General features: G+C 43.3%; 5 protein-coding genes across 5 annotated transcripts; 2 read left to right on the top strand and 3 right to left on the bottom strand.

Moving 5' to 3' along the window:
• Positions 1-518: 518 nt before the first annotated feature.
• Positions 519-1,269, bottom strand: BDB00DRAFT_973740 (uncharacterized protein; the record flags this gene model as incomplete). The annotated part of the gene is made up of 1 exon (XM_053129889.1): positions 519-1,269. A coding segment is annotated over exon 1 (588 nt), but the record flags the coding sequence as incomplete, so codon positions are not given.
• A 1,724-nt stretch (positions 1,270-2,993) lies between these two features.
• On the top strand, positions 2,994-5,245 carry BDB00DRAFT_816579 (uncharacterized protein). Its single transcript, XM_053123007.1, has 5 exons — positions 2,994-3,657; positions 3,758-4,336; positions 4,423-4,463; positions 4,542-4,724; positions 4,810-5,245. The coding sequence occupies exons 1-5, from the start codon at positions 3,120-3,122 to the stop codon at positions 4,876-4,878; spliced, it is 1,410 nt and encodes a 469-aa protein (XP_052981250.1). The 5' UTR covers positions 2,994-3,119; the 3' UTR covers positions 4,879-5,245.
• Positions 5,246-6,007: 762 nt separating this feature from the next.
• On the top strand, positions 6,008-7,451 carry BDB00DRAFT_816573 (uncharacterized protein). Its single transcript, XM_053123006.1, is given in 3 exon segments — positions 6,008-6,139; positions 6,235-6,238; positions 6,249-7,451. The coding sequence occupies 3 exon segments, from the start codon at positions 6,122-6,124 to the stop codon at positions 7,169-7,171; spliced, it is 945 nt and encodes a 314-aa protein (XP_052981249.1). The 5' UTR covers positions 6,008-6,121; the 3' UTR covers positions 7,172-7,451.
• On the bottom strand, positions 7,349-9,283 carry BDB00DRAFT_281460 (uncharacterized protein). The gene is made up of 5 exons (XM_053116776.1): positions 8,588-9,283; positions 8,339-8,445; positions 8,038-8,245; positions 7,693-7,887; positions 7,349-7,606 (listed from the first exon to the last, which is right to left on the bottom strand). The coding sequence occupies exons 1-5, from the start codon at positions 8,994-8,996 to the stop codon at positions 7,527-7,529; spliced, it is 999 nt and encodes a 332-aa protein (XP_052981248.1). The 5' UTR covers positions 8,997-9,283; the 3' UTR covers positions 7,349-7,526.
• A 196-nt stretch (positions 9,284-9,479) lies between these two features.
• Positions 9,480-12,476, bottom strand: BDB00DRAFT_816561 (uncharacterized protein). The gene is made up of 6 exons (XM_053123005.1): positions 12,309-12,476; positions 12,179-12,228; positions 11,922-12,096; positions 10,364-11,830; positions 10,182-10,254; positions 9,480-10,088 (listed from the first exon to the last, which is right to left on the bottom strand). Exons 1-6 carry the CDS (start codon positions 12,377-12,379, stop codon positions 9,906-9,908), a joined length of 2,019 nt encoding a protein of 672 aa, XP_052981247.1. The 5' UTR covers positions 12,380-12,476; the 3' UTR covers positions 9,480-9,905.
• Positions 12,477-13,254: the final 778 nt, after the last annotated feature.

Below are 13,254 nucleotides of genomic sequence, written 5' to 3'. Positions count from 1 at the left end.
ATCTTTCATTGGCTGAAGACGTGCTATTCGCGGTATCCTTGTTCCGTTGTTGTTGTAGTTGTGGAGGTCGATAATCGTTGTGTATAATCCCAAAATGGGTTGCAAGGTCCTTCAAACTATCAAAATGATCAATGCAGCATGGGCAGGCAAACCGTTCATTCACAAGATCATCGCCAGCAGCAGGACGATACTTCAGGAACAAGAACTTCTTGCTGTTGTATCGGCGTGTGGATTCCAAACGGACAGGGAAAACAAAACCGTGGATGTCTTGAAGGTGATCGCGTAGGTGCCTTGGCGTGCTGAAGACTTGGTACAATCATTGTCGATGAAGCAGCGATTTTTAAGAAAAACAACTTGTCGAACACCAGACATTTCGAAGTTGGATAAAAAAAAAAGGGAGAGAGCGATCTTCGCTTTTTTTTTTTGTTTGGCAAGAGTTGGCAATCCCGTGACACACGCTGCAGATAGATAGGCATGCCTATGCCTTCTCTCACACCTTCGGCCATGCCTTCTCTCATGCCTTCGGCTATGCCTTCTCTCATACTTTCGTCTATGCCTTCGGCCATGCCTTCTCTCATACCTTCGGCTATGCCTTCTCTCATACTTTCGTCTATGCCTTCGGCTATGCCTTCTCTCACACCTTCGGCTATGCCTTCTCTCACACCTTCGGCTATGCCTTCTCTCATACCTTCGGCTATGCCTTCGGCTATGCCTTCTCTCATACCTTCGGCTATGCCTTCGGCGATGCCTTCTCTCATACCTTCGGCTATGCCTTCTCTCACACCTTCGGCTATGCCTTCTCTCACACCTTCGGCTATGCCTTCTCTCATACCTTCGGCTATGCCTTCGGCTATGCCTTCTCTCATACCTTCGGCTATGCCTTCGGCTATGCCTTCTCTCATACCTTCGGCTATGCCTTCGGCTATGCCTTCTCTCACACTTTCGGCTATGCCTTCTCTCACACCTTCGGCTATGCCTTCTCTCATACCTTCGGCTATGCCTGCTCTCATACCTTCGGCTATGCCTTCTCTCATACTTTCGTCTATGCCTTCTCTCATACTTTCGGCTATGCCTTCTCTCACACCTTCGGCTATGCCTTGGCTCATTGGACTTCTTCCTTTTTTTTTCACTTTTAACCTACTGTGCAAGATTGGCCAATGCCAAATTATTTGCTATATCCACAAATCCCATTATATTTCATCTTTTCCCTCTTCCCTTTCTCTCTCTGTCTCTCTTTTCTTTTCTTTCTTTCTTTCTTTTTTTTTTTTTGAAGTTTTGTCATATTTTTATAACCTCTTCTTGTTGAGACACTTACCAAAACACTTCGCAGAATGAGAAACAAAGCCGTTGAAGTCACTTACATATAAGCTATCGCATGCCTCTCTAATTCTAGTCATAAGCGATTCCTTTTCTAGAAATCTGTTGCGCTTAACTTTACTCTTGATTATTGACCAGAATTGTTCAATTGGGTTCAACTCAGGAGAATATGGAGGAAGATATACACATCGATATCCTCGGGATTGAATATACTTTCCTGTGTCAGCTGAGCTATGAATAGGAGCATTATCCATGACAAGATAATGCCCTTTCATTTCTGGATATTTGTCCATTTCATCAAGAGTGGCTTTTAAAAAGCTAAGATAATGTCCTGTCACTGTTCCTATGCTGTAAGTATTAGTCTCACACCCAAGCTCTCTCTTTTTGATACGTTTTAGGACTCGCAAACTAACGTTAATTAGACCAGTGGCGGATATCGCTCCTAGAATAGATGTTGCCTTGGCCTTAGTCACAGGTACTGTAACTATTGCAGAAGTTCCTTTCTTTGACCAAGCCATACCTCGCTTCAAATTAATATGAAAGGCTGATTCATCAAGAAAGACACAATTGGTTGTAAAGTCCAAGTCAGTTTGTTGCCATTTTTGAACCCAATCGTACCTTAGTTGAATTTTTTCCTCGCTGTTTCTTTCCACAGGTTGGAATTGTGCTTGTTTAATGGATAAATTACACTGCGTTGTCATGAAATTATAGACAGTACTACGAGAAACGTTAATATTTACAAAGTTTTGCAATAAACTTTCTACCAGTTCAGTTAAAACAGCAGAAGGATTATCACCAATGTAATTTAAAATAAATTGCTTATGCTCTTCCCCAAGAATACGACGTCGGCCTGCTTTTTTCTTTTTCTCGAAAATGCTCTCAGGATCTTTATAATAACGCTTGACCCATCTTTGGGCCGCACGAACATGAATACCTAATCGTTTTGCAGCAGCTGAAGCAGTGAGGCATTTACTAAAAAACAAATGAAAAAATCTAGTTTTTTCGTCATCTGAGTAAAATGTATATCGTCTCTTATTGCATAATTCCATATAAGCATCTACATCGTTCCTTTTATCCCTACCTCAACGCAATGTGGGCTTAAACGGTCTCTCTGGGGGTTTATTCTGTAGAAACTGGGTACGAGAACTTATTGTTTCGATAGCAAAAAGCTCCTCGTCAACAGAAAGATCCATTGGCTCAACTCCATGTTCATCAACAACATGTCCTTGTCCATCCTCGTAAAAAAATTGCATCTCCATTTGAATGTTGGCAAAAATAAAAGTAAACTGAATTGAACACAAAGATTTTTTTGACCGACTTCAAATTCAAAACCAGCGACTTTTATTTCCTGAAATGACTGTAAAAGGTAAACAGAAGAGTGAGCATCGGACGTCGGATCAGCCCGCTGTTCTTGTGCGATGTCTTGGCTGTTGGCTGAGAAAAAAGCGGAAGATTGGCAATCAGACATGGGCTGCTGTTGTCACTTTTTGCTAAACTGGCATTACATGTTATCAACCATGAAACGACATCATCGTTAGGCGCTATGACATCGTTACTGACAGACATTAAAGTACTATGAAGCGATATCCAGGCTTCAATTGCAGCAGCAGCAGTAGTAGCACAGTAGCAAGAACCAGTGCCTGATTTGACGTGTGTGTGTGTTCGGAAATAAGCCGCGTAGCATGTACCTAAAAATAACCCCTCCCTTTCTTCTTCATCTTCCTTTTTGGTGTGTGCGTTAGGATAGGAGCAAAGCCTTTTCTGTTGTCTTTCTTCTTTCTGTCTTCCTTTTTTAATTTTCTATGCTGGAGAACATACTTTCGAAAACAAACGACAACCATTCCTCACAAGCAAATTTGTTAAACAGCCAACACCAACAATCAGGGTCAGAGGGAATCAACACTTCCGCCATGAGAGAGGAGCAAGAACAACAACAACAACAACGATCGGTCCAGTTCAGCGATGCTCCAGCACCAACACCGCCTGCTCACGATGCTTCCTCACCTGCGTCGCAATCGCGTGATAACCTCGTTCCACAGGAAACGAGTCGAAATATGTCGCCTATGCCGTCACCACAGCAACAGCAGCAACAACAACCCTACTACAATGGCTACCAATCCTATTCAGCACAACAGCCCTACTACAACTACAATAACTACTATCCAACGCCTCCGCCACATCAAGCAGTTCCTGTTATGATGGGCAATGGCAAGCCCGAGCATTTCTGGTATCGGCGATCATGGCCAGCAGTATGGACCTATCTGACAGGTGCGGCAATGCTCGGTATGCTTGTCTACGAACTGGTCAAGAACCATCAAGTCACTGGCAACGTGATAGAAAGTGCGCATAAATTCTGATTTTTCAATAATTACTGAACAATTCCATGAGCAGCAAGGAGAAGGATGATATTAACTTTTGCGTTCTCTTTTTTTCTTTCCAGTGAGCCCCTTCAATATTATGATTGGCCCGTCCTCAGATACCCTCATTTTAGTCGGTGCACGCTTTGTACCGTGCATGCATGAAACAACACACTTCCCAACCAGTGGGACCTACCAATGCCCTAACATGACCGACTATGGCCAGACTGGCGCTACTGCACCCACGCTTACTCCTGTACAGACGAACACCACCCTCGTGGGCCCGCCATGCACCTTGCAAGATGTATGTGGCATATCTACTTTTGAGGACCCTGATGTACCGGATCAGTGGTACCGCTTCCTTACAGCCATCTTTTTGCACTCGGGCGTCATCCACTGGCTGTTCAACATGTTTGTCCACATGTCACTTGGCGCAAGCATGGAACGGTTCATGAACCCTATACGATATGCCATTGTGTGGCTCGCTTCTGGGGCTTTTGGATTCATTTTCGGTGGTGTCTTTGCGCCTGTCGGTAACGCTTCCGTGGGTTGCTCCGGTGCCCTCTTTGGCGTTGTCGCGCTTCTCTTTATCGATCTCTTTACCCAATGGCGTACCACGCTTAACCCCTGGTGGGAATTCACTAAACTGATTTTCCTCATGCGTAAGTTACATACCTTTGGAAAGACACTTAGCTTTGAGTGCTAATATATTGCCTTACCTATTATTTACCTTTTTGTATGCTCTTAGTGTTCAGTTTTGTATTTGGTCTTTTACCGGGCCTCGACAATGTAAGTACATGATCGCTAAAGAGCCTTACCTAGATGCTTGGTCGCAAAATGTGCAATCCACTCACTCTTGTTGTACAGTTCGCACACATTGGTGGTTTCGTGGCGGGTTTGTTCTCGGGCGTCATCTTCTTTCCAATCCCAACGGCAACCAGAACCTCCAAGGTATGCTTGTGGGTTGTTCGCCTCATTCTTTTGGGCGGTCTTGTCGGGATGTTTTATGGCATGATCGATGTTTTCTATAGTGGTCAGGATCCTCAAGAAGTAAGTTTCAAAAACCAGGGCCTGTCTTCGTTATTACACATTTACTGATATGCCGCTCTAACCTGACTTGTTGCACTTGCGATAGATTTGCCCGTGGTGTAAATACTTGGCATGTTTGCCAATTGCAGATATGTGTGAAGCATATTACGCTTAAATTATTCTATTCTTCTTGTACATTATCTTCTACTTTTCCCCCTTCACATCATTGTAAAATCACAGTCATTATTCTTTCACCCCCTCCATCCCATACACGAGACGTTGAAGCGCACAATGAAAATCTACAATACTCTATACCTTGTCAGAGTGACTCTTTTGCCCAGAACATCATATTTGTTAAGAGGTGCAGCATGTGTTGCGCATCCATAAACTGCTGTATGTACAGTCGTACGATGTCTCAGAGTGATCTTAATGGCAATATTGTATATAGGTCCCTGCTATAAGTGGTACCTCTCTTCTTGCAGTACTGTATCGACAAGTGTTGCTATACAGTGGTAAATATGTTAGAAAGCCCCTTGTGGATATCTGGGTACTTATCATACAATGGATCGGCCTGTCAATTTCTCTAATGTACTAGTCCGCCGCCACTGAGGGTCACTAAGAGGGTGTTAGCGCATTGCTTTTCTTTCGTACAGCCCCTTCAAACAGGTCTGATTGTAAATACAAGGTAAGGTTACTGTACGAGGAGTAATATAAACGCGAATATATCATATATATACATATATATATATGGTGTGTGTGTCTGTGTAATGGTTTGGATTGCTCTAGAGTTCTGTTTTGGAAAAGACAAACTCAATCAAACTTGTTTTTTTTTCATGTAGAATCTTAAAAAAACCCTATTGTACCATATATTCATTACATTAAAACATTCCTCTTCCCTACCGCACACACACAAAAACAAAAAGCTATGGTTCAAGACATGCCCACACCCGTAATCACCGCCAGGGAACACTACAAAGCTACACAACAAGCCTTCATGAACGGTGCTAATGGAACAGCAGGATCGCCGACAACAACAGCAACAACGGTAGCAGCAGGAGGAGGTGTACATGGCTTGATCAACACAAATAATGAATCGTCTCCTGCCTTGCACCAGTTGCCTATACCCATACCTGTACCTATGCCAATGTTAGCACCCATGGCGCACCATCCTGCGCGCCACCATCCACATCAACCACCTCAACAAGCGTTCTTTCCTTCTATGGTGCCCCCGGCAATGACAACGTCAACTGTCGTAACAGCAGGAGGAGGAGCGCCACCACAGCAAAAGCAACAGCAACTACCACAACAACAACGACAACAGCAGCAGCAGCAAACGACAAACAGCACCGCCCCATCCTTGTATAATAGCACACCATCTCTTACGCCAGACCAAAACAACTACTGTGATTACTTGTATCATGTTGGATTCTGTCAAGGTAAGCTTCTTTCTCTCTCTCTCTCTTTCCATTAGAGTGTGCATGTTACATTGGATGTATTCTTTATGCACCCCATTTGACATTTTGTTATTTAAAACTGAAAAAGGACTTTTTTCGGATATCACCGTCAATGTTCCTGCGGTCCAAAAGTCTTACGCCTTACACTCCCTTATCCTTACCCGGTCTCCGGTGCTGTACCGACATTTACTCGGTCTGAGCGTACATCAGCCTCCGTTAGTGATGGACTTGGACATTGTTGCCTCGCCCGAAACAATTCATACAGTCATTGGACATCTCTACCGACCCTTGACACAGCAGGACTTGTTCTTTATCGTCAACGAAAAGCCCCAGTTGTGCTTTGACTTGCTGGATGCGACACAGGAACTAGAATTACAATCACTGCAACGTGAGCTAGTGTATGTCATGGGCCAGAGCTTCAATCAGAACACGATATTATACTGGATTTCAGCACTATTATCCTCCTCGTCACAGCAACAACTTCCTCCTCCTCCTCCTCCTCCTCATCACCACCATCACCAACACCGTTCTCAACCTCGACGCCTATGGGCCGACCTACTCGATCATCATATCGTTCAGTATTTGGTATCGGGTTTACCACGGCAACTAAACAAACAACCACCGCCTACTTCTTCCTGCGATAACAACAGCAAAGAACATGACGGCGGCGACAACAACGAATCTGCCAAAGTCAACTTTGGAACATGCGTCCATGTAGCAGATCCGACAGGAGGATGGCACAACACCGTTGAAGAGTGGGCAAGACTGTATGCAGAATTGCCCTTGGAATATTTGAAAAGATGCCTGGAACACAGTGATCTCATGGTGAAAGATACGGTTGAGCGGTACAAGTTTGCGAAACAGGTGCTTGAATTCCGTGAGCAGTTAGGAAAATGTGGTCTCACGGTCCTTTTACAGTTCTGCGACAGCAACAACGACTGTGGAATTCTGGTTGTTAAGAAGCAAGCATCAAAGTTTGGAAAGTGGGATCCCTCACGCGATTCTAGTATCTAATAGTTCTTAAACTATGTTGTATACCTCTTCAACCTTACACGCAAAACATAAACCCCATTTTCACCCACCACCCATGCACACACAACAGCTCAACACTCTTTCCAGAAAACAGCGCATTCGCCAATGACATCTTTACTCCTTCACACACACTATCTCTCCCCTGACAGAAGCAAGAACAGCAAAGCACACACACATCCCTGGCTTGCTCTCTTTCGCTCCAAACAATATATACACACTTTGCATATCCTGGTTTTTCTAGTAAGAAAAAATAAAGTACGAGGGAATTGGTTGTTTTAGTGGGACAAACGAAGGAAGAAAAAGTGGTAACATTATCGTACATAAGGAAATAGAACAACTAAGGGTAAGCCAAGATGCTTGTTTTGAAATCATCAATGTATGCTCTCAATCGACCGTATTCCGGATATTGCAAATCATCTATTGCATAAGTATCGAGTCAGAACATCTTTTCTCTTTCTTGCTTATTCCCCCCTTTAACCGTTTTTTTTTTCGCTAGCCCGTACCTTCACTGTATGCTTTGCCTTGAACCCCATATGCCTTTTGTAAATACAACCACAGCTTTTCACTGACGATGTCCGCATGCGTTTCTGGAGAAGGACGATACTTGTCATTGGGCAATCTTATGCTGGGATCCAGTGAGCCATTGCTTCGAGCAAGCTTGTGATTCGAGATTTTGCCTGGTAAGGGTGAGCCTTCGCCTATTGTGAGCAAAGATGTTAGACTGGATGATACATTGAATTGATCCTGTAACCACTACTACTACTACTACTGCTACCGGTAGTGCCCTTGTTTATCACTCACACCACATTACAACGAAGGTTGCTCGCCTCTGAGTCTCAGTTACTTACGTGTTCGGAATAACATCCAAGTTCTTCCCCATTGCTTCTCCACCAGATAGTGTTTCAATTTCATGTCCTCTCTTCGGAGCTCTTGGACGTAAAGTAGGTGTTCGGCTTTGCGTCGACGGTCTAGTGATCCTTCCTTTTCATCCTTGAGGTTGTTCATTACCGTCTTGACCTTGTGTTGTTCGTTCAAGTTTGCTTCTTCATCTCCAAGCTATACACATTATTTTTATGTCCACGTTAGCTCTAAATAATCTCAAGCTAGTTGCTATACTCCTGTTGTGACTTTCTCTCTCTCTCTCTTTACCTTGCGTGAGCATGTATCATCCATACACCACAAATTTCCTGTTGCAACTTCTAATTGAACGGGGAATGGTTCTTCGGTAGTCTTGACTTTTACACACGAGCGACACGCTAATGTAAGGAAAAACAATATGAGAATTCAGTCAAATAAAAAAAAGCACCTTTGCTTCCAAAGCAAAACATTTCATTTCTGTTTGTTTGCTGTTCTGTATAAGCTTGTAAATTGGTATCTATTCGTTCTTTTTCCTCGTACCTTGACTTTCCGAAAAAGGGCTCATTGAAAGAAAAACAGCGTCTTCGGAATGACAAAAGTCGCAACGAACGGTGGTTTGTAATGCTGCTCGATAAATGACGCGTTTCGTTTCATTGGGCTCGTCTGGCACTCGAGAGAGATGGCGGCAGCAGATTGGAGCGTTACGCGTACACAGATCCTTGTAGAAACTCTGCCAGGTTTGATCGCCATCCGTGCGCTTATAGTTGATTCCGTAATCTCGTTCAACGAGTCGAGCAAATACACTGTCATTCTTTAAGAGAAAATCGTAGAAATGTTTGCATGTCAAAGCAAGCGCGACCACGTCTCGTGCTTCCAGACAGAGTACAAGCTGGAGTGTCAGTTCTGGTGATAGTCGCTGAATAGGTGGTTGTTTATGACTATTAAGCATGGTAGATTTGGAATGATTATAGCGTAGATATATATGTCGTGTTTCTTTGCTGTATTAATATAAAGTGTAAATGTAGGGGCGTTTTGGTAGTGGTTGTTCTTGTCGTCGTTGTCAAAAAAGTCAGTACAAGAAAAGGAAAGAAAGAAAAGCAAAAGGAAAAGGGAAAAAAACAAGTTGGAAAGAAGAGGGAGCTCTGCAACCTCCGACGCAGAGCGGGCAGCATTTTCTCTCCAGACGTCACAGCACAACAGAGCCATGCTTGTCAAATCTAAATCATTATACAATTACAGTGGACACACTATATCAACAATAATGTAGTTACGCTGCCCGCATAGAGTAATTATGAACTAGAGTTTACATTAGACACAACCTCGGTATCCTTGCTACATATTTGTAAAAGTTGGCATAGCAGCTTACATTTACTATGTTACACGAGCCTTGGATTGTGTATGCCATTCAGACCTAGAACGATTGATTACTTACCACTAAGCTAGTTGTAAGCCGCCCATTTGTATACAATGGGGATGCTAGTTCAAAAAATAGGCAAAACTCCGTTGTATCTTTTGAATCACTACACTCGTGCGCACTTTGCTACCGCCCCGGGCATATAAATGCAATATGGTTTACTGCTGCATGGGGTTTGTATTCATAGGTATCGAAAGTGAGAATTAAATATATACATTTATTACCATGTTATGACTGGAAGTTTTATGATTGATTGTCTGATGTCGATGTCGATGTGGTTGTTGCTGTTGCTGTTGTGGATACTGCGAAACTCTGAAGCTCACTCAAAAAGTCGCTCAGTCCGGTATCAGCCTGTTGTATGCAAATGTATATATATTATTACCAAATTAACACGTTCTTTGGCAGTACCTCTCTCTCCCTCCTTCGTGTGTGTGCATTTAATTTTCATTTTATTACCTCATTGGTACCGTGTAGCTTCTCATACGCTTTGTGTAGACGACTTGATTGACCATGTAACTTATGGCGCTCTGTTTGTGCGGCAAGCATTCGCTTGAGTGCTTGGTCCTGCAAAGCCTTGACACGTTGGGTCTTGTATCTCAGCTCGTCCACCTTTCGGCATAGCGTAGCCTATCATTCAAAGGAACATTTCGTTATCCATTTGAGTAATTATCATAACTTTGATCACGCACGCACTCTGCCTTTAGCATCAATAACTCTTACCTGATGACTAAACGCGTCTTTGATTCTTCCCACCGTAATATCACTAGCTCTTTGATGATACTCGTTACGGCCTCTTAATATACATAGAGAGTAATAAGCCAAAAATGTGGTGCGTGTGTCAGAAGAAGGGACAGTTCTATTGCAGCCAAAAACGGTAGAGAAAGCATGCAGAACGAATTTACCTGAATTCCTCACCGCATTGGAAGGCTAGTACCTCCATATCACGCAACGCTTGGACAAATCCTCGGTTTCGATAAGCTTTTGCGGTGATTCTGAGGGCATCATAAACCTCTTGCCGCAATGCTTCCATGGCAGCCTCATCCAAATGACTACGGGTCGATACCAGATTCGATACAGCAATCCCGTCCCAACTGACTTTGCCACGCCTGGGTTTGCGAGTCATTGGCAGCATACTGCCCTGTTGTTCATGGTTGTCTTGCTCTTGTTGATGTTGTTGCTCCTCTAGGTCTCGCCGTTCTTGTGGACTACTGGCCCGACGATCGATGGGTGCACTTACATTTGTTGAGTTATCATCCCCGTAGTCGTAGACAATATCGAAATCCATATCGTCATCATTATCGTTGTTATTATTCGTATCTATGGGGTCTTGAATCCTGTCGTTATTTTCATCGCGGTCGTCGTCGTTGTGTGCTGGATCTGCTATCGGCGACTTTTGGAGCGGGCTATCATCATAGTGTTTCGACATGTCTGTGCCTGAAGAGGTTGAGAGTTTGGGATCCATAAGGGTTTTATGCATCGGCGTTTGATGAGGTTGCTCGTCCACGCGATCCGACAGGTTTGCGACAGCAGGAGCCGATGGCTTTTGCGAAATATCATCATCGTGCTTGTTGTTGCCATTATCGGTCTGAGTTACCATTTCGTTTGCGTCACGTTCTGACATCTTGTCTGCGTATGCTTCAATTCCTTCGTCGTCCAGAGGCTCGGCAGTTGCTGCACCACCGCTGGTGTCATGTTCCAAAGGTTCAGTAAGCGAAAATTTTGGAGATCTTTTGTTGTCGATGTCATCCCTATCTTTTGCTGATCCTGTCCGTATTTCCGCTACTTGTTGTTGCTGCCGTTTTTGTGAGATGTCATGATGACGGATATCATCCTCTTGTCCCAGTTCAGCTTCTCCGGTTTTGATTTCACTTTTTGTAAATTGTTCACCAAGAAAGCGCTCCATGACGGTTTTCTTTGCTAAAGTCATCAAGTCACTCGTGTCTTCATCGACAACGCTGTTTTTGTCATCTGCAATTGAACTCTTCGTAATACTGTGGATTGAGCGCTCAGACAAAGCTGTTGTAGATTTTGTTGCAGAATGTGCCGACTTTGCCAAAGTTTCCTTTTTGTTGTTGTCTAAGATTTCGTCGTGCGCAATAGCGTTTTCGTCATTTAAACGCATAGATAGTGTTGGGTGTGCCGAATGTTTAGATTGTGCCCCTGACGATCGCATAGAAACCACAGATCTCGGCGCTGCTGAATTGACTGATTGAGTGGATACTGAGCTTTGACGAGTGTTCTTCATTGTCTTATCACCCATTGGTTGTCGCTTAGGTTTTTCTTGTTGCTGTTGCTGCTTGGGTGATGGCTTTTCGTGACTTTCGATATAAGGCCTGATCACGAATTCTTCCGTAGCATGAAGCGTTGTCCTAAAGAAATAAATCATTGTTGTATTATTATAGAGAGAGAAAAACAAAGATAAAGAAGGGAGATTGATAGCGCAGCAAAAACTTTCCTTACCTTTGTCCTCTATGAATACGGGTGAGTTTTTTAGCGTGTTCTTCTGATAAGCCAAACTTATTTTCTTTATCTAATTCTTCCCGCTTTCGTTTTTGCTCTGTAAATCTCAAAGGTGTATTCGGTATGGCTCGGTGGTCAATCTTGTAACGTGCGTCAATTTGTTCCTGACGACGATCTATTGAAGAACGTTGGTTGCATATACATGAGTATGAGCTATTCCTGTTTAATACACTAAAAAGAAAGAATAATAAATTTACAAAAGTCATCCCGTGAGAGAAAAACTAATGGTTCAATTGCATGGACGGGTCTAAATTGTAAATTATGGAAAGGTATTTTACGGTTATTTCTTATTTCAAAATTTTCTCTAAGCTGTCCAATGCCAAATACCTCTCCCCACGCCTGCGTGAAAGGAAGCGGTCAAGTCGTCCTTTAGATAAATTGGAGTTGGACAAATTCATGGTAAAGTATTTTGGATTTGCAGGAGTTGAGGAGCAGAATAAAAATAATTGTGGAGAAGGCGTTTTATTATGGAATGCCTAAAAAGGAAAGTTTGAACCCGACAGAGAACGGCAGCTATGAAATGATTTTTTCTTTTTCTTCCTCCAATACAGTAATTGTTGTACCCGAAGGTAAGATGTTGAGAAGTATTGATTTGAACGACGGACTATAGTAGAGCACTGCCTCCAGTAGTCAGTGATGGTCAAGCCCTCGGTTTGGCTGGAGATGAACGGGCACTGTTACTGGTATCTGGTATCTGCCACTTACTGGGCACGTATTCGAGTTTCTCCGCCTTATTAGTCGTCCGTTTGGCAAGGACAATTTTGTGTTAATGTCTTCTTTTTTTCGTATATCCCACGTTGTGATGTGGCACGAGCATTCAATCTAGAAGCCGGACTCTGTCATCAGTGATTGGCACCAACAGCTCAGCACCATCACCAATGCGAAGTAAATATTGCGCAAACTTGCGAAGCACGTTTGCATCATTGGTGTTGGCAGCTTGTTGGACGTGCATGTTGGTTTCAAGGCGGTGAACGGTGACAGTGGGTCAAATTGATGAGCGGTTTAGGCACTGCTGTACGATTTGCGAGCGCGATGCATTTCGTATCACAGGAAGGACCTACTATTAAATACTTTACTGTGAGTACACCGCTCAATAGTTAAAGAATGCAAAGTAGAAGAGAGGATACAATGTTGGATACCTGGCGAAAGTCACCACCAAAGACCATGATTTTTCCACCAAATGGAACATTGATAAGCGCGGGATCGTCAAGTCTCATGAGATCTTGGATACTCCTGTATACATAGTGTAGTGAATACGTTGATACTTGTATTG

The sequence above is a fragment of the Zychaea mexicana genome, assembly GCF_025766255.1.
Source record: "Zychaea mexicana strain RSA 1403 chromosome Unknown BDB00scaffold_24, whole genome shotgun sequence".
In the NCBI taxonomy this organism is placed as follows: Eukaryota; Fungi; Mucoromycota; class Mucoromycetes; order Mucorales; family Lichtheimiaceae; genus Zychaea; species Zychaea mexicana.
The sequence above is the reverse complement of the archived record's forward strand: the minus strand, read 5'-3'. Positions and strand labels throughout refer to the sequence as shown.